The sequence below is a fragment of the Narcine bancroftii genome, chromosome 5, assembly GCF_036971445.1.
Source record: "Narcine bancroftii isolate sNarBan1 chromosome 5, sNarBan1.hap1, whole genome shotgun sequence".
Classification (NCBI taxonomy): Eukaryota; Metazoa; Chordata; class Chondrichthyes; order Torpediniformes; family Narcinidae; genus Narcine; species Narcine bancroftii.
The window spans coordinates 17,353,718-17,377,459 of NC_091473.1; the positions used below are offsets into that span (position 1 = coordinate 17,353,718).

The 23,742-nt window shown below is 49.4% G+C and overlaps 1 protein-coding gene across 1 annotated transcript in view; it reads left to right on the forward strand.

The window, feature by feature from the left end:
• The first annotated feature begins 1,149 nt into the window (after nucleotides 1-1,149).
• LOC138765278 (uncharacterized) overlaps nucleotides 1,150-23,742 on the forward strand; it is a 131,997-nt gene continuing 109,404 nt past the window's right edge. Inside the window, exons 1-3 of the mRNA XM_069942328.1 lie at nucleotides 1,150-1,745; nucleotides 2,018-2,274; nucleotides 16,598-22,391. Of these exons, the coding sequence (XP_069798429.1) occupies nucleotides 1,150-1,745; nucleotides 2,018-2,274; nucleotides 16,598-22,391 (6,647 nt within the window). The remainder of the gene's footprint in view (nucleotides 1,746-2,017; nucleotides 2,275-16,597; nucleotides 22,392-23,742) is intronic.

The following is a 23,742-nucleotide window of genomic DNA, read 5'->3' on the forward strand; positions in this document are numbered from 1 at the left end:
ACCTTGATTTGGAGGGACTGTTTACCACCTTGTGTTAGGGACAGATTGTGTTCACCACCCTGCGTGGGGGACAGAACATGCTCACCACCTTGTGTTGGTGATGGATTGTGTTCACCCAACCTGTGTTGGGGACGGATTGTACTCACCACCATGAGTTGGGAGGACTGTGTTTACCACCTTTTGTTGGAGATGGACTCTGTTCACCTGCTCTGTGTTAGGGACAGACTGTGTTCACCCGCCCTGTGTCGAGGGGACTGTGTTCACCCACCCTGTGTCGAGGGGACTGTGTTCACCCACCCTGTGTTGGGTTAGGACTGTGTTCACTACCCTGTGTCGGGGACAGATCTGTGTGCACTCACACTGTGTCGGGGGGACTGTGTTCATTAACCTGTGTCAGGGATGGACTGCATTCACTCACCCTACCTGCGCCTGGCTGTGTTTCGATGTTGGAGAGCTGTTCTGACCAACGTCACAGTCTCTGTGATCAGATGGTTCTCACCGCTGTCTCCAGTCAGTTCTCGACTGAGCCCAGGGTCAGAGAGGTGCTCAGGCAAACTCTCTCTCACTGCGTCTCGGCAGACGTGGTCATAGCTGGTCAGTCTGGGAGCCTGTGGGTGGTGGGGCATGAGGCCCAGCCTGGGGTGGGGGGGGGGCGAGGGGAGGATCAGTGCATGGAGAGTTCACAGTGTAGATCCCTGAATTCCCAGGATTTTCCACATTCCGGGGTGTCCTGTTGTGGCTGAGAGCAAGACACCAGACTGGTGAGAGGTTGCACTGTTTCCTGCTGGTTGGTGACCAGTGACCACTGATTGATGACAAATGACCAATGTCCAGTGAACGAGGTGACCAGAGACTGGTGACAATTAACTAGAGTCCACTTACCAGTGACCACTGCACTGACTGGTTATCACTGACACGTGACCAGTGATCCTTGATGGTTGAGCCTCGCCAGTAACCATGGACTGGTTACCGACCACAAACCGTGACCAATTCGTAATGGCCGGGGCCCACTTCCCTAGTTCAATGACGAGTGTCCGCTCCCAGCTGGGGCCACTCACTCTGCAATGATTCCGACACGAACTTGGTTGTGCGGGGCCGGGAAGGGACTGAGAAAAGACGCGAGCTGGACGTTCGCGGAGAGGCCGCGCCATGCGAGCTGGGACTGGACCCGCACCGGGCTGGGCTGGGCTGGGACTGGACCCGCACCGGGCTGGGCTGGGCTGGGACTGGACCCGCACCGGGCTGGGCTGGGCTGGGACTGGACCCGCACCGGGCTGGGCTGGGACTGGACCCGCACCGGGCTGGGCTGGGCTGGGACTGGACCCGCACCGGGCTGGGCTGGGACTGGACCCGCACCGGGCTGGGCTGGGACTGGACCCGCACCGGGCTGGGCTGGGACTGGACCCACACCGGGCTGGGCTGGGCTGGGACTGGACCCGCACCGGGCTGGGCTGGGCTGGGACTGGACCCGCACCGGGCTGGGCTGGGCTGGGCTGGGACTGGACCCGCACCGGGCTGGGCTGGGCTGGGACTGGACCCGCACCGGGCTGGGCTGGGCTGGGACTGGACCCGCACCGGGCTGGGCTGGGACTGGACCCGCACCGGGCTGGGCTGGGCTGGGACTGGACCCGCACCGGGCTGGGCCGGGCTGGGCTGGGACTGGACCCGCACGGGCTGGGCTGGGACTGGACCCGCACCGGGCTGGGCTGGGCTGGGACTGGACCCGCACCGGGCTGGGCTGGGCTGTGACTGGACCCGCACCGGGCTGGGCTGGGACTGGATCCGTACCAGGCTGGGCTGGGCTGGGACTGGACCCGCACCGGGCTGGGCTGGGCTGGGACTGGACCCGCACCGGGCTGGGCTGGGCTGGGACTGGACCCGCACAGGGCTGGGCTGGGACTGGACCGGACGGGGACGTTGCCAGACGGGATTGGGAAGGGAGGGCAGCGCGGACTGGGACGGGGATGGGACTGGACGGGTCGGCCCAGTGGCGGAACTCCTACATCCTGTTGTGAAGGACTGCAGGCGGCCGCCCAGTTCAGCAGCGCCGTTGCCCCCGCACAGCCGCAGCCCCTGGGCAGGCAGCGAGCGTTCCTCCCGCTGCAAACCGACCGCCGGCGGCCGTTTGGGAACGCGGAGCCACGGTCCCGAGCCGTGCCATCGGAGGGGATCCCGAGGGAGCTCACGGTGCGAAAGCGCTTCGACGCGGCGGAGACCAGCCCCCCACCCCCCCCCCCCCACAGTGCGGGCCGAGAGGCCGGAGGATGGAGCCCGGTGAGTGCGAGGAGAGGGACGGTCCGCGAACGGGACCCGGGATGGGACGGTTCGCTTTCTTCTATGTGCCACTCGCACCCACTCTCCTCGACACCCTCTCCCTCACACACCGTTTCCCAACAGATCCTCGATTCAACACACCCTTTTCCCAAAGCGCGTACCCTCCACCAGGGCGCCTTCTGCCCATCACTGATCCCAGCACCAGTCCCCTGGAGCCGGAGCCGGAGCCGGAGCCGGAGGGGCACCCCTCCCCCCGCTCCCCTGGTCCCGGCACCGATTCCTGTATCACTGGTCCAGTGTGAAAATGCAGGTGTCCTAACCTCTTGGCTTTTTCTATTGCATTCCTGCAGTCAGGCGTTAACTCAACACTCATTAACTCACTCCCTCATGACCTTCCTCGATTCACTGTTCCCTCCTTCATCTCCACTATCTTAGTATTGCTTACCAATAATTCCTGATTGCAGGTGGGGGGCGGGGGGGGGGGGTGCGGGGGGGAGGAGAAACCTCGGTTATGTGTTCCAGCCACCACTATTTCGCTGAGGAAAATATGTCACTCCTCCATTGGCTTATTTATACATGCTACTCCCTGATAGGATGAGTTGTACACACCTCTCTGTGATTGGATGAATAATACACATCAATCCCCGATTCACTGAGTAATAATGTCACTCCTCAATTGGCTGAATAGTTCACGTCTCTCTCTGATTGGTTGAGTAATATTCTGTAAATAATTCCCTCATTCGCTTCTTGCCACCAGAACGGATTGTCAAGTTTTTTTTCCCCATTGGTACAGATGGACAATCTGTGTGGGGTTAGGGTCAGTTCTGTTGGAATACACAGGAACATCTCCCACCCTCACTCTGTGTGGGGTTAGGGTCAGTTCTGTTGGAATACACAGGAACATCTCCCACCCTCACTCTGTGTGGGGTTAAGGTCAGTTCTGTTGGAATACACAGGAACATCTCCCACCGTCACTCTGTGTGGAGTTAAGGTCAGTTCTGTTGGAATACACAGGAACATCTCCCACCCTCACTCTGTGTGGGGTTAAGGTCAGTTCTGTTGGAATACACAGGAACATCTCCCACCGTCACTCTGTGTGGGGTTAAGGTCAGTTCTGTTGGAATACACAGGAACATCTCCCACCTTCACTCTGTGTGGGGTTAGGGTCAGTTCTGTTGGAATACACAGGAACATCTCCCACCCTCACTCTGTGTGGGGTTAGGGTCAGTTCTGTTGGAATACACAGGAACATCTCCCACCCTCACTCTGTGTGGGGTTAGGGTCAGTTCTGTTGGAATACACAGGAACATCTCCCACCTTCACTCTGTGTGGGGTTAGGGTCAGTTCTGTTGGAATACACAGGAACATCTCCCACCCTCACTCTGTGTGGGGTTAAGGTCAGTTCTGTTGGAATACACAGGAACATCTCCCACCGTCACTCTGTGTGGGGTTAAGGTCAGTTCTGTTGGAATACACAGGAACATCTCCCACCTTCACTCTGTGTGGGGTTAGGGTCAGTTCTGTTGGAATACACAGGAACATTTCCCACCCTCACTCTGTGTGGGGTTAGGGTCAGGTCTGTTGGAATACACAGGAACATCTCCCACCCTCACTCTGTGTGGGGTTAAGGTCAGTTCTGTTGGAATACACATGAACATCTCCCACCCTCACTGTGTGGGGTTATGGTCAGTTCTGTTGGAATACACAGGAACATCTCCAACCCTCACTCTGTGTGGGGTTAAGGTCAGTTCTGTTGGAATACACAGGAACATCTCCCACCTTCACTCTGTGTGGGGTTAAGGTCAGTTCTGTTGGAATACACAGGAACATTTCCCACCCTCATTCTGTGTGGGGTTAGGGTCAAGTCTGTTGGAATACACAGGAACATCTCCCACCTTCACTCTGTGTGGGGTTAAGGTCAGTTCTGTTGGAATACACAGGAACATCTCCCACCCTCACTCTGTGTGGGGTTAGGGTCAGTTCTGTTGGAATACACAGGAACATTTCCCACCCTCACTCTGTGTGGGGTTAAGGTCAGTTCTGTTGGAATACACAGGAACATTTCCCACCCTCACTCTGTGTGGGGTTAGGGTCAGTTCTGTTGGAATACACAGGAACATTTCCCACCCTCACTCTGTGTGGGGTTAGGGTCAGGTCTGTTGGAATACACAGGAACATCTCCCACCCTCACTCTGTGTGGGGTTAAGGTCAGTTCTGTTGGAATACACATGAACATCTCCCACCCTCACTGTGTGGGGTTATGGTCAGTTCTGTTGGAATACACAGGAACATCTCCAACCCTCACTCTGTGTGGGGTTAAGGTCAGTTCTGTTGGAATACACAGGAACATCTCCCACCTTCACTCTGTGTGGGGTTAAGGTCAGTTCTGTTGGAATACACAGGAACATTTCCCACCCTCATTCTGTGTGGGGTTAGGGTCAAGTCTGTTGGAATACACAGGAACATCTCCCACCTTCACTCTGTGTGGGGTTAAGGTCAGTTCTGTTGGAATACACAGGAACATCTCCCACCCTCACTCTGTGTGGGGTTAGGGTCAGTTCTGTTGGAATACACAGGAACATTTCCCACCCTCACTCTGTGTGGGGTTAAGGTCAGTTCTGTTGGAATACACAGGAACATTTCCCACCCTCACTCTGTGTGGGGTTAGGGTCAGTTCTGTTGGAATACACAGGAACATTTCCCACCCTCACTCTGTGTGGGGTTAAGGTCAGTTCTGTTGGAATACACAGGAACATTTCCCACCCTCACTCTGTGTGGGGTTAAGGTCAGTTCTGTTGGAATACACAGGAACATTTCCCACCCTCACTCTGTGTGGGGTTAAGGTCAGTTCTGTTGGAATACACAGGAACATTTCCCACCCTCACTCTGTGTGGGGTTAAGGTCAGTTCTGTTGGAATACACAGGAACATTTCCCACCCTCACTCTGTGTGGGGTTAAGGTCAGTTCTGTTGGAATACACAGGAACATTTCCCACCCTCACTCTGTGTGGGGTTAGGGTCAGTTCTGTTGGAATACACAGGAACATTTCCCACCCTCACTCTGTGTGGGGTTAAGGTCAGTTCTGTTGGAATACACAGGAACATTTCCCACCCTCACTCTGTGTGGGGTTAAGGTCAGTTCTGTTGGAATACACAGGAACATCTCCCACCCTCACTCTGTGTGGGGTTAGGGTCAGTTCTGTTGGAATACACAGGAACATCTCCCACCCTCACTCTGTGTGGGGTTAGGGTCAGTTCTGTTGGAATACACAGGAACATCTCCCACCCTCACTCTGTGTGGGGTTAAACAGAAAAGTCTGCAGAAGCTGTGATTGTAGAGTAATTGTGGCAGAGAAATTCAGCAGGTCAGGCAGCATCTATGTGAAATTTAAGTTCGTTTATTATCATCCAATTGTACAAGTACAACCTGATGAAGCAGCATTCTCTGGTCCTTGATGCAAGAAAATGCAGATACAAAACCAGACATAACTCATGTGCAGACGATCAATTCACATACAGCACATGAATACTGTACATAGATAAAAATAAAAATGTATATTATTTAATAAATCGTTGAGTCTTGCAGGGTTAGTATGAGCAATTCATTTAATCATTCAGCAGCTGTTTCACAGCCTGATGGTTCTGGCTCTGATACTCCTGTATTCATTTCCTGATAGGAGTAGCTTAAAGATTAAGTATGCATGGTGGTAGGGATGCTCAACGATTTTGCACTCCCTCTTCAAATAAAGTTGACAGGATGGCGGCTGGTAGTCTTTCCCGTCTAAGTCTTCACAGGAATTGCTGTCACTGTTGCACGTACCTGACAAATGAGGAGATGTGTGTCCACGATAGGCTACATGTTAAGTGATCTTCAAAGAACTTGGTGCTCTCCACTCGTTCCACTATAGAGATGTTGATGTGTAGTGGAGGGTGGTCAGTCCTAGTCCTCCTGAAGTCCACGATCATCTCCTTTATCTGTCTATATTGAGACTGGTTGTTATTCTCACTGCATATCTGTAGTGCGACTCCTTGTTGTTGGCCATGAGGCCAACTGCTGTTGTGTCATCGGCAAACTTTAAAAAAAATATTTTTTAAAATATAAATATACATATGAAAATATTCTATGTGTATATAAAAACATTTTCTTACACAACAACCCCTTCCACCCACCCCCTTCACAGTATAAATCCGTACACCATCAGGGCTTAAGTTGGATTTTTTTTAAAAAGTCTTAATTGGGGAGGTCACTTATTGTTATAATAGCATCCCCTAATCTATTTATTTGTTTGCATGTATTTGTGCCCCTATATAGTCCCAATATAGTTTTTTTTTATAAATATGTCATATTTCTTCTTTAGATTGTATGTGATCTTCTCCATAGGTATATAACTGTTTATTTCTGTCTTCCATCGTGCTATCTGTAGAGGGGAGTCGGATTTCCAAGTAATCACAATACATTTCTTGGCCACTGCTAAAGCTATTATAATAAATAAAATTTGGAATTTAGTTAATTTATTACTTATTTCAATAAAGTTGCCCAGAAGATGAAACTGGGGGTTGTCCACGAAGGCCATTTCTACTATTCTTGTTAATATTTCAGTAATATCCTGTCAAAATGGTCTCACCTTCATACACGACCATGTATCATGTACAAATGTTCTTATTTCTGTTCCACATCTAAAGCACATCTCTGATATTTCTGATTTTGATTTATGTAATTTCTGTGGTGTGAGGTTTAGAAAATTATATTGCACTAATCTATATCTTGCATTTATAATTGAAGTCATGCTATCTAAACACCAATCAGACCAACATCTTTCCATTATTGCAACTCCTAAATCCAACTCCCATCTCTTTCTCGATCTCAGTAAACCTGATTCTGCACTTTCATCTTGGAGAACATAGTACATTTTAGTTATAAATTTATGTGCACTCCCCAGCCAAATCGTTCGTTCCATCTCACTAACTTTAGCTGGGGCCAAGTTTGGTCCCCATCTTTCTCTTAATAATGATATTAGCGGAGAAAGCAGAAGAATGTCCCATTAGCTACTCCATACTTATTTCTTAATTGTTCAAAAGACACAAGACATCCTTCCATATAACAATCATCAACATATCTTATTCCTTTGTTGTGCCATGAATTCAATATTTTGTTACCCAGGTTAATAGGCAGTAGTACATTTTACATAATGGTGTCCTTGGTGATATACCTGCTTTTTGCCTAATACATTCATTTATTTCTTTCCATGCTATAATCATGTGTATTAATATTGGATTATTTTTAAAAAAATGTTTTTGACTTAACATTCCACTTACAAATAAAATTCTTCATGGTCTCCTCTTTATTGAATTCAGTCTCATTCAAATCTATGAAGTGGGACTGCTTTCTTCAAAGAAAAATGATTTTAAAAATCTTGCTTGTACTGTTAGATAATACTTCTTAAAATCTGGAAGTCTAAATCCTCCCAGTTTATGGCCCATGTTAACTTTTCCAGTGCAATTCTTGGTACTTTGTTATTCAATAGGAATTGTCTTATACATTTATCTAATAATGCAAAGAAATTTTGAGTTGATACAATAGTTAACAATTGAAAGGGATACTGTAGTTTGGCATTACCTTCATTTTTATACAATTTACTCTTCCTACTCATGTAATCGGCAGATCTTTCCATTTCTGTAGATATTTTTCTTTTTTTTCTAGTGGAAGGGTCTAATTAAGCTTATATAAGTTCTGTAAATTATTATCTTTCATTTTTTTCTAAGTATTTATTTCCATCTTTCTTCCATTTAAATCTATTATCTTTTTGGTATCTTTCATAATCAAAATTCTGCAATGGCATTATCTCACTTTTGTCCATATTTATTTTATATCCTGATATTCTTCCATATTTTTTCTAATATTGTTTGTAATGTTATCAGTGATTTAGCCAGATCAGACATATGTAATAGCACATCATCAGCAAATAAACTAATTTTATGTTCTTGTCCAACTTTGAAGTCCTTAATATCCAGATCTCTGCCAGACATTCAATAGCTTGGATGACTAATGCTGGAGATAGGGGACACCACTATCTACTCAATCTGCTCAAGGGAAAAATAGATGAAACTCAGTTATTAGTTATAATTTTAGCTTGTGGCTTATGATAGTTTTTATTCAATTTATATATTTTCTGCCTATACCAAATTTTTCCAATGTTTTAAATAAGAGGACCATTCTAATTGATCAAATACCTTTTCAGCATTTAGATAAATAGTTATGTTTGGATTCAACTTTGATTTTGCCATATGTATTACATTGAATAATCTATCTAGATTATTTTAAGAATGTCTCCCTTAACAAATCCCTCCTGATCTGGATGTATTAATTTTGGTAAATACTCACCCAATCTGTTGGCTGGTGCCTTTACTATAATTTTATAGTCTGCATTCAGAAGTGATATTGGTCTGTATGATGAAGTTTTTAATGGGTCTCTACCTTTCTTCGGTAGCACCATAATTATAGCAGTTGATAAAGTTTCCGTGAGGGTTTGGGTCTCCACCGCCAGGTCTAACACATTATCAATAGAGACATCAACAAATCTTTAAATTGTCCATAGAACTCAGGAGAGAACCCAACTTCACATGGGGACTTATCGTACCCAGAGATTTCTCTATTCCCTTGTAAAAGGAGCATCTAAATCAACTCTTTCTCTCTTTTCTAGTTTGTTCAACATTTGTTAAAAATTCTTTTATCTCCTACTAATTCTGATTTATGGAGTTTCATATAGTATTATCTAAATATATTATTTATGTCTTTTTTGATTATATTGCTATAGTATCAGTTTCTCTTTCTATGGCATTTATCATTCTGGATGACTCCTCTGCTTTAACCAGCCAAGATAACACTTTGTGTGTGTGCCCGTTTAGTATCATATTTTCCATTCTATATGTTTGTAGTGTATTATATTGTAACTTTTTGTTCTCTAATATTCTATATTTTTCTTGTGTTCCTTATATCTGATATTCCTTTTCCAATTTTGTTATATCTTCTCTAAACCTTCTAAATCACACATGTCAAACTCTGGCCCACGGGCCAAATTTGGCCCGCGATATAATTATATTTGGCCCGCAAGATCATTTCAAAAATGTATTAGAGGTGGCCCGCCCTGCAGCGTGAGCCAATGCTGTTTTTTGGTAATGTCACCCCCACCATCCTCCCCCTTCATTGCACATCCTTCCCCATTGTAACACGAGAAATTGTAACACGAGAAGTCTGTCGATGTCATCAGCCGGCAAGCCAGTTGGAAGGCTCCCCGCACAACCAGTCACTTCTCCCACCTGTCGAGCGGTGCAGTGGATGGGCGAGCGCCTGTGATTTCCTGTCGGCGCGACGGGCATGGCAGGCTGCGCACGGCCCCCGGGCAGCGCGAGCCCCGCGCGACTGGCACCGGATGTCCCTTCCACAGCATGAGCGCACTTCTCCCGGTCGCCACGGCCTTCAGCGCTTGCACCTGCGTGGACCCCAGGGACGGCTGGTTCGGCCCTGCACGTGAAGAGAGAGATGGTGGCTGTCCACAAAGGCTGATTGGCAGCGCGCTGGGCCTGAGTGGGTTGGTAAGCAGGGGTGGGCAGAGGGTGTAGGTGAGGAGTAATGGGCAGGGGAAGTTATGGTGGTGCGAGGGGCAGTTAGAGGGAGGGATGAGTAGAAGGAGGGGTGGATAGGGAAGAGGTAAAAGGGGAGGGACAGGGCGAGTAGGGAAAGGGTGATTAGAGGGTGATAGATGGGTAGAGGGAGGAACAGGTTGAGGGAAGAGGCTGTAGAGGGGCGTGTATAGGATGGGATGGGTAGAGGCAGAGCGAGTGGAGTGAGGGGTGAGTAGAGGTTGGGTAAAGGACTGGTCAGGTAGAGGGATGGTGGGTCGAGGGTGAATAGAGGCCTAGAGCCTGAGGAGTGAGCAGGAAATGCTGAATCCTGATGCAGGCCAAAATTGACACAGCCTGTGAATGCTGACTACATCTCCACAGGGACCAAATATGTTTCCCTCAGGTCAAGCAAAGGGTGAACTTGAGCTACCTACTCCTGACCTGTAACATTATCATCCTAAAGTTTAACATTACATATGTTGAAAGAAGAGAAAACATGCAGATGTTGTTGAAAAATTTCAATAAATATTTAGTTCGGCCCTCGACTTAGTCCAAGTTTTTAATTTTGGCCCTCCGTGAATTTGAGTTTGACACCCTTATAGTGTACTTAACAGAACCAGAACTATCAATAAAATAATTATATAAGAAATTGAAGGAATATGGAGAAGTGTCGGGTTACAAGATAAACGTAAATAAAAGTGAAGCAATGCCTATGAATAATGCGGATTTCTCAAAATTTAAGAAGGAATCACCATTTAGATGGCAAATGCAAGCAATAAGATACCTAGGTGTACAAATAAACAAAAATCTCGGCCAACTATATAAACTCAATTATTATCCACTAATGAAAAAATTACAGGACGATTTAGAGCATTGGAAAGATTTACCACTAACACTAATAGGAAGGATAAACTGTATTAAAATGAACATTTTTCCAAGGATATTATACTTATTTCAGGCATTGCCAATACAACTGACAGAGAAATTCTTCAAGGAGTTAAAGAAAATAATAAGGAAATTTTTATGGAGAGGGGGGAAACCGAGGATAGCACTAGATAAATTAACAGAATGGTATAATCAAGGAGGCTTACAACTGCCAAACTTAAAAAATTATTATAGAGCCGCACAACTAAGATACCTATCAGATTTTTATCAAACAAGGGAAAAGCCAGATTGGACGAGATTAGAATTAGATAAAATAGGGGAAAAGATACCTGAACACATATTATATAAATGGGACGAAAAATTGGTACAACATAGAAGTTCTCCAGTATTACATCATCTCCTCAATATTTGGAAGAAGATTTATGTAGAAAGAAATAAAACAAATTATCAATTACCAAAACTAATATTGACGCAAAACAAGTTACTCCCTTTTACAATAGATAACCTTTCCTTTAGAGAATGGGAAAAAAAAGGGATTAAAAGAATAGAAAATTGTTTTTCAGGAAATAGATTCTTATCCTTTGAACAAATGAAAGATAAGTACAATATAACTCAAGATACAGCGCTGGCATATTACCAATTGAGATCCTACTTGAAGGATAAATTAGGAAGCAGTTTGAGTTTGCCAGAGGCAAGTAACTTTGAATATGTGATTACAGATACAATGATAATTAAAAGATTTATAACAAATATGTATATTAAACTGCAAGAAAAGGAGAATGAGGAAACAAATGGTAAAACTAAACAAAAATGGGAACAAGATTTAAATATAAAGATAAAAAAGGAAACATGGGAGAAGTTATGTTCTGGAACGATGAGAAATACAATAAATACGAGGTTACATATGATACAATATAACTGGATACACAGGCTATACATTACACCTCAAAAGTTAAATAAATGGGACCCAACAGTATCTGATAGATGTTTTCGATGTAAAAAAGAAATGGGAACAACAATTCATGCAATCTGGATATGTGAGAAAGTAGAAAAATTTTGGGAAGATCTAAACCAGATATTAAATAAAATTACAGAAAACAATATACCAAAAAATCCAGAGATCTTCCTCCTAAGTAACATAAAAAACAAAGAATTTGGAATTGATTTGGATGGTGCACAAAAAAGATTTGTTAAGATAGCTCTAGCCGTAGCAAAAAAATGTATTATGTCAACCTGGAAATCGGAAGATAATTTGAAAATACAACAATGGTATATAGAAATGAATAAATGTATTCCATTAGAAAAAATAACATATAGTTTAAGAAATAATATTGAAATATTCGAACAAATATGGGAGCCTTACATTAAATACAATAGCGAAAACCTACCAGGGACAATCATTACCTAAGTTGATGGAAGGAGAAGGAAATGAAAAGAATGGACTCAGTAGAATTTCTGGTGTATTTTTGTTGAGTGACAACATTGTCTGACTGGTTAAATATATCCTAGATTGTATACCTTAAATGGACGGGAGGGGGGGGGGTGGGGAGGGTGGGTTGGGAGGAGGGAGGGGGAGAAAATGGCACTGTATATGTGTGAAAAGGAAAAAGTATGTACCATGGTTAATGTGATTTATGGTTTGAAAAATAAAAAATTTAAAAAAAATAGAGTTTGACACCCCTGTTCTAAATCTCCCACATATTCTCTCTTAAAATTTTTAGTATAAAAAATAATTTGTCCCCTCAAATAAGCTTTAAGTGTATCCCATATTAAAAAGAATTGTTGTCAGTGGAAGGAAGATTGTTTTCACAAAATATTTCTATCTGTCTCCTAATAGATTCACAAAAATCCTTCATTTTTAATAGTGTAGCATTAAGGTGCTATCTATACATACTTCCCTTACTTTTCATTTATTGTGATAGATAATGTCAATGGTGAATGATCTGATAAAAGTCTTGCCAAATACTCCGTCTTTACCACTCTCCTTTGTAACTGGGTCAATCCTTGTATGTGAAACGTGTACCCTTGAGTAGAATTAATAACCTCTTTCTAAGGGGTTGAGCCACCTCTGTATATCAATTAGATTTAAATCCTTCATAAGTGATTGTGTCATTTTTGCAGCTCTTGCTTTAGTTATTGTTCTCGCTGATTTGTCCAATATTGGATCTAAATAGAAATTTAAATATCCTCCAATCAATGTATCTGCCTTTAATTTTTTTTATGTTTGCCAAGACCCACTTTCTCTTCACCTTTCCGTTAATTCCATTAACATTAAGACTAACAAATTTTAATGTTATATCCATATTCTTATTTAAACAATATTTTTTAAAAGTAAAATCTCTTTGATTCTTTAAATAATAAAGTGGTCCTGCCCCTTTAAGAAAAACACATAATGTCCATGCCCTGATGGTAACTTATGCATAGAGCCCTGAAAATCGGCCAAAAAAAAGCCCACCGAATTTCTCTCTTGAAGAACCCCCTCCCTTTGGTGCCATCTTTGCTACTCCTTTCCAGGCACCATTCTCCCCCTTAGACCAGAGTCTCCACCCTGCTATCACTTTTCCCAATTTTTTTTCTTTACTAAGCTCTTCGTGAACATTTCTATTCACTTTACTTTTAAACAATAAATAGAAAATCGTTTAACTTTTACTACTTTTACTTAGTTCATTTATAAATATTTTCACAATCTTCTCCCTCAGCAACCTCAATCTTTTTACAAACTTTGTAGAAAGTCTTCTACCTCGTTCTTGGTCTTGAAAATCACCAGTTCCTTTCTGCTACTTCGACCCTCAAAGTCGTGAGATATGTCATTGAGTATTTCAAGTTCTTTACATGTCAGGCTAAAGTCTTGAAAAAAAAGTACCCATGATCAACCTCGGGCGAGCCCTTATTCTGCTTAGAGTAATCATATGCTGCTCCCAGAATTGTCTCCCTCTCAGTAGCTTAAAAACCACTCCAGAATTGATCTTGGTCTCTGATTACTGGTTCTTCTGGGTCTGAGTGTTCGGTGAGCTCTCTCAATATGCAGTTTTTCTCCAAATTTGTCTTCTCCCAACACTTGTGGGATCCATTTTTGAAAAAAGTTCACCAGTCTCTTCCCTTAATTCCTTCCTCTAGTCCGATAATTTGGACATTGTTCCATTGACTGAAGTTCTCCGTATGGGCAATGTTGTCCAGCAATCCTTGTTCATCTGATTCCCATTCTTTGGTTTTTTTTTCCCAAAGCTTCAGGTTTTCATGCATTTTCATCAGTTCAATCTCTACTCGACCCATTCTCTCCATCAGATCTTCAACGATCTCTTTCATTTTTATCATTTTCTCTGACACATCTTTCATCACCGTTTCAACATTTATGAATCGGTTACTGATATTCTCAACTTTTTCCAGGTCAATGCTCAAATCATGTCCCGACTCCCCAGTTTTACCTGTTTCTGCTGGTCCCGTTGCCATTTTTCCACCACTCCCTTTTGGGCTTTCACCTGATATTCCCGGTTGAATAAGGGTTTCTTCAGTCTTTGTTCTTGGCTGCCTTGACTTCTTCATACTAGCTTTATCCATTTTTGATGAAGAAAATCTTAATTTTCAAGTTTTGACCATCTATTTAGTGCTCTTCATGGAGAGCTCAACCAAAACACGTCTAAGTCATTCGCATCTACAAATTTGATTATTCTGTTGGAGCTGGATCTGGAGATGTAGATGTGGGTCAGTAGCATGAACAGGAAAGGGTTGATCACCCAGCCCTGAGGTGCATCAGTGCTCAGTATGACAGTGCTCAACATTCTGCTACTGACCCAGAAAGACTGCAGTCTTTCCTTTAGGAAGTCCAGAATCTAGTTACAGAGAGGAAGGAGTGTTCAATCCCAATGAGGAAAGCTTCTCTATCAACCTCTGGGATGAACAGCAGCCTGGCATATGAGGCATCGTTCTCCATGTGGGTCAGGACACAGTGGAGGGACAAGGCTATAGCATCATCAGTGGAACGGTTTTGTCTATAGGTGAATTGAAATGGGTCCAGTGTTTCTGGGAGGTGTGCTTTGATGTGTTCCATCACAGATGCTCGAAGCATTAAATAATGGTTGTCACTGTCATACTATTTGGTATGAGGATGATGGTGGCTCTCTTGAAACTCTGCGGATGATGGACTACTGCAGTGAGGTGTTGAGATGTCTGTATGGATCTCCGTCAGTTGGTCTGCGCAGTCCTTCAGTACCAAATGGTATGTTGTCTGGTCCCACTGCCTTGTGTGGGTTCACTTTGGATGGGCTTCTCATCACCTCGCCTGTGGCTATGTGGGGGGGGTCTGTTCATTATGGGGTCACAGAGATTTCTTTGGCATCAGGGTAACCAATGTTTCAGGCCAGAGCTCTATATTAAGATGTTAGCAGGAAAGGGCAAAAGAGGAACACAGGCTAAAAGGGAAGAGGTGGATTGAGGGTGGGAGGGTGGAAGAGAAAAGAGCTGAGGTGAAGGGGAGGGGGTACCTCTCTGAATGGAGAGGGGAGGGGGTGGGAAGCGGGAGGAAAGGAGATAGAGGGATAGGGAAAGAGAGAGAGAGAGAGAGAGAGAGGGAAGCGGCCAAATGGAAATGGGAGAAGTCGATGTTAATACTATCTGGTTGGAGAGTGTTGTTCCTACAATTTGTGGATGGCCATGGTTTGGCACTTCATAGAGCCATGGGATGTGGGAATGGGACGGGGAATTGAAATGGTTGGCCACTGAGAGGTCCTGTTATTGCAGCAGACAGAGTGGAGCTGCTCAACAAAATGATCTCCCAGTCTGTCTCCAGTCTTTCCAATAAGAGGAGGCGACATGGGAGGACTGGATCCAGTAAAAGACCCCTGCAAATTCACAAATGAAGTGTTGTTTCACTTGGAAGGACTGTTTGGAGCCCCAACTGGTGGTGAGGAAGAGGTGTGGGTGCAAATGGAGCATCTCCTGAAGTCACAGGGGGAGGTACTGAGAGTGGGATGGGATGAGTTGATGAGAACATCTTAGAGGGAGGAGTCCCTGTGGAAAACAGAGAAGGGAGGGGAAGATGTGTCTGGTGGTGGGATCACAATGTAGGTGGTAGAGATTGCAGAGGATAATATGCGGGGGTAGGTGGGTAGGACAAGGGGAATCCCGACCAGATTGCATGTGGGCGCAGAGGGGGCTAGGGCAGATGTGTGGGAAATAGAGGAGATACAGGTAAGGGCTGAGTTGACTTTTTTTTGAAGAAGGAAGAAACCTCAGATCTTCAGGTCTGGAAGACCTCACCTGGAAACAGATGTGATGGAGGTGGAAGAATTGAGAGAATGGAATAGAATCCTTAGGGACAAAGTGTGAAGAATTGTCATTAAGGTAGCCGTGAGAATTGGTGGGTTTGGAAAAAATATCTATGAAGTGCTTGTCTCCTGAGATGGGGACAGAGAGATAGAGAAAGGGGAGAGTGTTGCCAAAGATTTAGCAAGTGAATTTGAAGTCGGGGTGAAAGTTAGCAACAAAATGGATAAAATAGTTGGCAAACTCATCACAGGTGCATGAGGCAGCACCAATGCAGTCGTCAGTGTGGTGGAGGAACTGCTGAGGGGCCTTTCTTGTGTAGACTTGTAGCATGGATTGCTCCACAAAGCCAACAAAAAGGCAGGCATAGCTAGGTACCATGGCTACTCCATTGACTCTGGGGGTGTCTGGACTCACTTCTGTTGGTACAGACGGGGACATCTCCCACCCTCACTCTGTGTGGGGTCAGGGTCAGTTCTGTTGGTACAGTCAGGGATATCCCCCACCCTCACTCTGTGTGCGGTTAGGGCTGACATCTGATCTTCTTGTTCTAGATGTGAAGAAGCCTCCGCTTGCACCAAAGCCCCGACCTCAAGATCTGCGGCCGTTGGTGACTGCTCAGGAGGAATCTCTGCCATCTGTGCCAAGGGCGCTGAAGCCACCGATCGCCCCCAAACCAAATGTGTGTCTTGAGTTACCAGATGCAAAGTGGGCTATGGGGCCCAAAGCTAGCCGCAGGTTCGGCAGATGGAACCACAAGAGTATTTTTGTGTCCCGTCACCTCCTGGTTCAGGACTCCAAGCCTTCTAGCCTGCTGAGTAAGGTGAGGTGCAAAGGAGGGGATGCTCTGGCACCTGGGGCTGCCAGGTGCCACGAAAATGGGACTGCTACATGGGACGGTGGTGTACCCCAGGGTGAGCCGACTTCGAGGGGCTGGGATCCAGGCGAGCCTTCTGACAGGGTGTGGAATCCCAACGAACCTGCAAGGAGGGGATGGGATCCAGACGAGCCTGCAATGAGGGGGATGGATCCAGGCAACCCTGCTAGGTTGACGTGGGGTCTTGGCATGCCCATCCTCACACCCGCAAGTAAAGCATCACCCAACAGTAGGGGACATAGTCTAGGACCATGGACTTTCAGAGGTCGGGCAGCGACTGGAAGTGCAGTGTTCCACCTCGACCATATTCCAAGCCAGAATAACGAGCTTCCTGATGATATTGGCAAAATCCTGGACAGCACAGACACGGGAGATGGCTGGGAACGGGAGCAGTCTGAAGTAGACGGTCAGTGTTCCCCTGTCAGGGGCAAAGCAGCAGGCGAAGCCTCTGTTTCTATGGCTGAGAAACAGGAGGAGACAAGAGACAGTTTTCCAGACAGTGAGAGGGAGGAGGAGGGAGCAGACTGTCCCCCAGATGGGAAGGAGGTGGGAGTAGACAGTTCCCCCCACAAGCTGGAGACTGCAGACAGTACGCCAGACGGGAAAGGGATGGTGGACAGTCCCCCAGATGGGGAGGGGGAGATAGCAGACAGCATGCAGGAAGGGCATGAGGAGGGAGCAGGCATCCCCCAAAATGAGGAGGAAATGGCAGGTAGTCCTCCAGATGGGAAGGAGGAGGAAGCAGGCAGGGCCCCAGATGGCCAGGAGGAGGGAGAAGACTGTCCCTCAGATGGGGAGGTAATGGCAGACAGTTCACTAGATGGGAAGGAGCAGGGAGAAGATAGTCCCCAAAATGGGCAAGAGACAGCAGGTAGTAGTGTCCCAAATGGAGAGGAGGAAGGAGTAGACAGTGTCCCAGATGGGGTGGGTGTGTCAGACTGTCCCCGAGACAGGTTGGAAGAGGGGGCAGACAATCCTGCAGACAGGAAGGAAATGACAGACAGTCACTCAGACAGGGAGGAGAAGACAGCAGACAGCATGCAAGATGGGCAGGAGGCAGGAGACAGTCCCCCAGTTGGGCAGGAAGGGATAGCAGACAGTCCCTCAGAAGGACAGGAAGGGATAGTAGACAATCCCCCAGATGGACAGGAAGGGATAGCAGACAGCCCCCCAGGTGGCCAGGAAGGGATAGTAGACAGTCCCCCAGATGGGGAATGGACAGCAGGCAGTCCCCGAATCAGGCAGGGGATGGTAGAGAGACCCCCAGATGGGGAAGGAATGGAAAACAATCCCCCAGTCGGAGAGGTGGAAGAAGGAGATATTCCCCCTGATGGGGAGGAGATGAAAGGCAATCTCCCCAATGAGGTGGGGTTTGCAGACAGAGAGAGAATGGCAGACAGCCCCCCAGACAGGCAGGAGATTGGAGCAGAGAGTCCCCCAAATGGGCAGGAGGTGAGAGCAGACCTTTTCACAGACGAGCAGGAGGCGGGAGCGGACGGCCCCCCAGATGGGGAGCAGATGGAAGGCAATCTCCCCAACGAGATGGGGTTTGCAGACATTCTCCCAGACAGAGAGAGAATGGCAGACAGCCCCCCAGACAGGCAGGAGGTGGGAGCGGACAGCCCACCAGATGGGCAGGAGGCAGGAGCAGACCTTTCCCCAGATGGACAGGAAGCAGGAACGGACAGTCCCCAAGATGGGCAGGAGGTGGGAGCAGACCTTTCCCCAGACGAGCAGGAGGCAGTAGCGGACAGCCCCCCAGACGGACTGGAGGCAGGAACAGACAGTTCCCCAGACGGGCAGGAACCGGGAGCAGACAGTCCCCAAGATGGGCAGGAGGTGGGAACAGACCTTTCCCCAGATGAGCAGGAGGCAGGAGTGGACAGCCCCCCAGACGGACAGGAGGTGGGAGCAGACAGTTCTCCAGACAGGCAGGAAGTGGGAGTGGACAGTCTCCCAGAAGGGCAGGAGGTGGGAACAGACCTTTCCCCAGATGAGCAGGAGGCAGGAGTGGACAGCCACCCAGACAGACAGGAGGTGGGAGCAGACAGTTCCCCAGACAGTCAGGAAGCGGGAGCGGACAGTTCCCCAGATGGGCAGGAGGAGGGAACAGACCTTACCCCAGATGAGCAGGAGGCGGGAGCGGACATCCCCCCAGACGGGCAGGAGGCAGGAGCGGAAAGCCCCCCAGATGGGCAGGAGGTGGGAGTGGACAGTCCTGCAGACGGGCAGGAGGTGGGAGCAGATTGTTCCCTGGATGGGCAGGAGATGGGAGTGGACAGTCCCCCAGACGGTCAGGAGGTGGGAGCAGACCTTTCCCCAGATGAGCAGGAGGTGGGAGCAGACCTTTCCCCAGATGAGCAGGAGATGGGAGCAGACAGTCCCCCAGACAGGCAGGAGGCGGGAGCAGACAGGCAGGAGGCGGGAGCAGACAGTTCCCTAGACGGGCAAGAGGCAGGAGCGGACAGTTCCTCAGACAAGCAGGAGGTGGGAGCGGGCAGCCCCCCAGAAGGCCAGGAGGCAGGGGCAGACAGCCCCTCAGACAGGCAGGAGGTGGGAGCGGACAGTCCCCCAGACGGGCAGGAGGCAGGAGCAGACAGTCTTCCAGACGGGCAGGAGGCGGGAGCAGACAGTCCTGCAGATGGGCAGGAGGCGGGAGCAGACAGTCCCCCAGACGGGCAGGAGGTGGGAGCGGACAGTCCCCCAGATGGGCAGGAGGTGGGAGCGGACTGTTCCTCGAATGGGCAGGAGGTGGGAACAGACAGTTCCCCTGAAGGGCGGGAGGCGGGAGCGGACAGTCCCGCAGACAGGCAGGAGGTGGGAGTGGACTGTCCCCCAGATGGGCAGGAAGCGGGAGCGGACAGCTTCCCAGACAGGCAGGAGTATGGAGCGGACAGCGCCTCAGACGGGCAGGAGGCAGGAGTGGACAGTCCCCCAGATGGGCAGGAGGTGGGAGCAGACAGTCCCGCAGACGGGCAGGAGGCGGGAGTGGACTGTCCCCCAGATGGGCAGGAAGCGGGAGCGGACAGCACCCCAGACGGGCAGGAGTATGGAGCGGACAGCCCCTCAGACAGGCAGGAGGCGGGAGTGAACTGTCCCCCAGATGGGCAGGAAGTGGGAGCGGACAGCTCCCCAGATGGGCAGGAGTATGGAGCGGACAGCCCCTCAGACGGGCAGGAGGCAGGAGTGGACAGTCCCCCAGACGGGCAGGAGGTGGGAGGAGACAGTCCCGCAGACGGGCAGGAGGTGGGAGCGGACAGTCCCACAGATGGGCAAGTGGCGGGAGTGGACAGCCCCCCAGATGGGCTGGAGGCGGGAGCAGATAGTCCCCCAGATGGGCAGGAGGTAGGTGTGGACAGCCCCCCAGATGGGCAGGAGGTTGGAGCGGACAGTCCCCCAGATGGGCAGGAGGTGGGAGTGGACAGCCCCTCAGACAGACAGGAGGATCGAGCAGACAGCCTCCCAGACAGGCTGGAGGCGGGACCGGACAGCTCCCCAGATGGGCAGAAGGCTGGAGTGGAGAGACCCCCAGACAGGCTGGAGGCGGGAGCGGACAGTCCCCCAGACGGGGTGGAGGCAGGAGCAGACAGTTCCCCAGATGTGCAGGAGGCAGGAGCAGACAGCCCCCCAGACGGGCAGGAGGCCAGAGCAGATAGCCCCCTAGATAGTGAGGGAATGGCAGACAGTACCCGAGACAAGCAAGAGATGGTAGAAAGTCCCCCAGGTGGAGAGGAGATGGCAGGCGGTCCCCCAAGCGGAGAGGGGGAATGTGCAGATGATTCTCTAGGTGGGCTGGAGACGGCAAGCAGTCCCGCAGACAGGGAGGAGATGGCAGATTTTTCCGCAGACAAGGAGCCAGTAGACGTATCCCCAGATGGGGAGGAGATGGCAGACGGTCCCCCAGATGGGGAGGAGATGGCAAACAGTACCCCAGGAGGGGAGGAGATGGCAGACTGTACCCCAGACAGGGAGGAGACAGCAGACATACCCCCAGATGGGGAGGAGATGGCAGACGGTCCCTCAGGAGGGGAGGAGATGTCAGACTGTACCCCAGACAGGGAGGAGACAGCAGACGTACCCCCAGATGGGGAGGAGACAGCAGACGTACCCCCAGATGGGGAGGAGATGGCAGACAGTCCCCCAGGTGGGGAGGAGATGGCAGACTGTCCCCCAGGAGGGGAGAAGATGGCAGACGGTCCCCCAGGTGGGGAGGAGATGGCAGACTGTCTCCCAGGAAGGGAGCAGACAGCAAACTGTACCCCAGAGGGGGTGGGGATTCCTACTGTGAGGGAGTGGATCAGACTGAGTGAGGGGCATTGTCCAGCGGTGGAGATCTCTGGTTCGGGGGAGCAGGTAAAGGACCAGGCTAGTGCCTCAGCCGATTCCACAGGCCTGTCCTTACGAATGGAAGGGTGGTGGGAGGGCAAAGTCCCTGCAGGCTGGGCACGGAGGTGGGGATCTTCCCCAAAGGGGTGGGGCATGTCTGCCAGGATAGAGCCGGAGGAAAGAGCCAGTGTGGAGTGGGGGAATGTGAGAGGGAGAGCCCCATCACTGGGCGCACTGATCCCACGGGAAGGGGACCCTTTCTTGGCTGGGCAACGGGCCTCCGCAGGATGGGACAGGGCTCTGAGCTCTGCTGCCAGCCACTGCCCCTTCCCTCCCTCACACGGGCCAACGGACAAGGAGCTGCTTGCTTGTCCTGTCGTGTGTGCTGAGGGGTCACCTCTAGAGGACAGCAGGGAAGGCGTCTGGTCACCCTCGGGCCACATCCATGGTCCTGAGGCCTCTCCTCCCAGCTCTGTGCTGGATATCCCCGCTCCCTTTGAACTGGCAAGTATCACCCGAAAACCAATTGCCAGGAGCTCTCCGTCACTCTCAGCCCAGACAGAGCCACCGGACAGGCGCTCGAAGCAGAGTACCAGGAAGAAGTCGTCCCTCAAACGGTTCCTGCCAGCCAAGCTCTCGCTGAGGAAGAAGGTGGAACCACGGGTCACCGTGGAGGTGATCGTCAGCAAGGCCTCCTTGGGTAGCACGAAGGGTCTGGATTCCCAGAGGGGATGTTCGGGCAGCCCCCCACCGTTGAGGTCCCGCTCCGGAAAGATGAGGAAATCGGATCCTTCGTCTGCCTTCCTGTTCCTCGGGCAAGGGATGCCCAGTGCCTTCAGTAGGAGTGTGTCCAGGGTGGATTCCTTTGAAGAACGAACCAGGCTTTCATCTGTCTCGCTGCCTCTCACCAAACCCAGGTCCATTTCCTTCCCAAGCACTGACTGTTCTGACTACGAGAATGTTCCAGCTGTCAGTTCCGACTATGAAAACGTGCAGATCCCTCCCTGCCGCCCAGGAGACACTGCCCGCTTCTTCGAAGGTGCCGCCAAAGGCTTCTCCTCGACACGCGAGAGTGATGGCTATGTGGACATGAGCAGCTTCGCCCAACTGGGGAGCAGAGAGAGGACAGGGCTGGAGAAGCAAAGGTGAGAGTCAGCTCTGCCGAATCCAGGTCAGGGAAAGCCCCAGGATGTGCGGGTCTGTCCGTGTTGTGGTAAGGGTGTGTGTGGGAGGTCTGTGTGTGTGAGTTTGCGAGGTCTGCATGTGTGGAGGGGGGGTCTGTGTGTGTGGAGAATAAGTGTGGGGGTCTGGGTGTGGGGGGTATGGATTCAGGGGTTCTGTGTGGGGGGGACTGTGTGGGGGAAACTGGGTGTGGGGGTCTGGGTGTGAGGTAATGGATGTGAGGTTATGGATGTGAGGGTCTGTGGATTGAGTGTCTTGTAAAGGAGTTGGTCTGTAATGGGGTCTTTGTGTGGGGGTCCCTGAGTATGGATTTGTGTAAGGTGGGGTTCTGTGTGTGGCAGGACTGTATGTTGGTCTGTGTATGTCTGTGGGGTCTGCGTGGGTCCTATGTTTGGCAGAGTTGCGTCTGTGTGTGGTCATGTGCAAGTGCAGGCATTTATTATGGTGTGTCTATGACTGCCAGATTTTTGACATGCCTGATGAAGACTCAAGCCTCAAACATTGGTTACCTTTTACTTAGCCATCCAAATTGTTAAATGTCAGTCAACAAACTTCAGTGAACCCAATACCACTGGTTACAAGACTCCAATCACAGCAACAACATTGTTCAACTTCCACCCTCTGCACCCCTTCCACGATCACCCTCTGCACTCCTTCCACCTCCACCCTCTGCACTCCTTCCACCTCCACCCTCTGCACTCCTTCCACGCCCATCTCTGCATGCCTTCCGCATCCACCCTCTACACTCCTTCCACGCCCACCTCTGCACTCCTTCCACGCGCACCTCTGCACTCCTTTCACGATCACCCTCTACACTCCTTTCACATCCACCCTCTGCACTCCTTCCACGATCACCCTTTACATTCCTTCCACATCCATTCTCTGCATGCCTTCCACATCCACTCTCTGCGCTCCTTCCACGTCCACCCTCTGCACTCCTTCCACGCCCACCTCTGCACTCCTTCCACATCCACTCTCTGCATTCCTTCCACGCCCACCCTCTGCACTCCTTCCACGCCCACCTCTGCACTCCTTCCACGCCCACCTCTGCACTCCTTCCACGCCCACCTCTGCTCTCCTTCCACACCCACCTCTGCACTCCTTCCACGCCCACCTCTGCACTCCTTCCATGCCCATCTCTGCACTCCTTCCACACCCACCCGCTACACTTCTTCCACCTCTACCCTCTGCATTCCTTCCACGATCACCCTCTACACTCCTTCCACGTCCACCCTCTGCACGCCTTCCACATTCACCCTTTGCACTCTTTCCACATCCACTCTCTGGACTCCTTCCACGACTATACTCTTCACT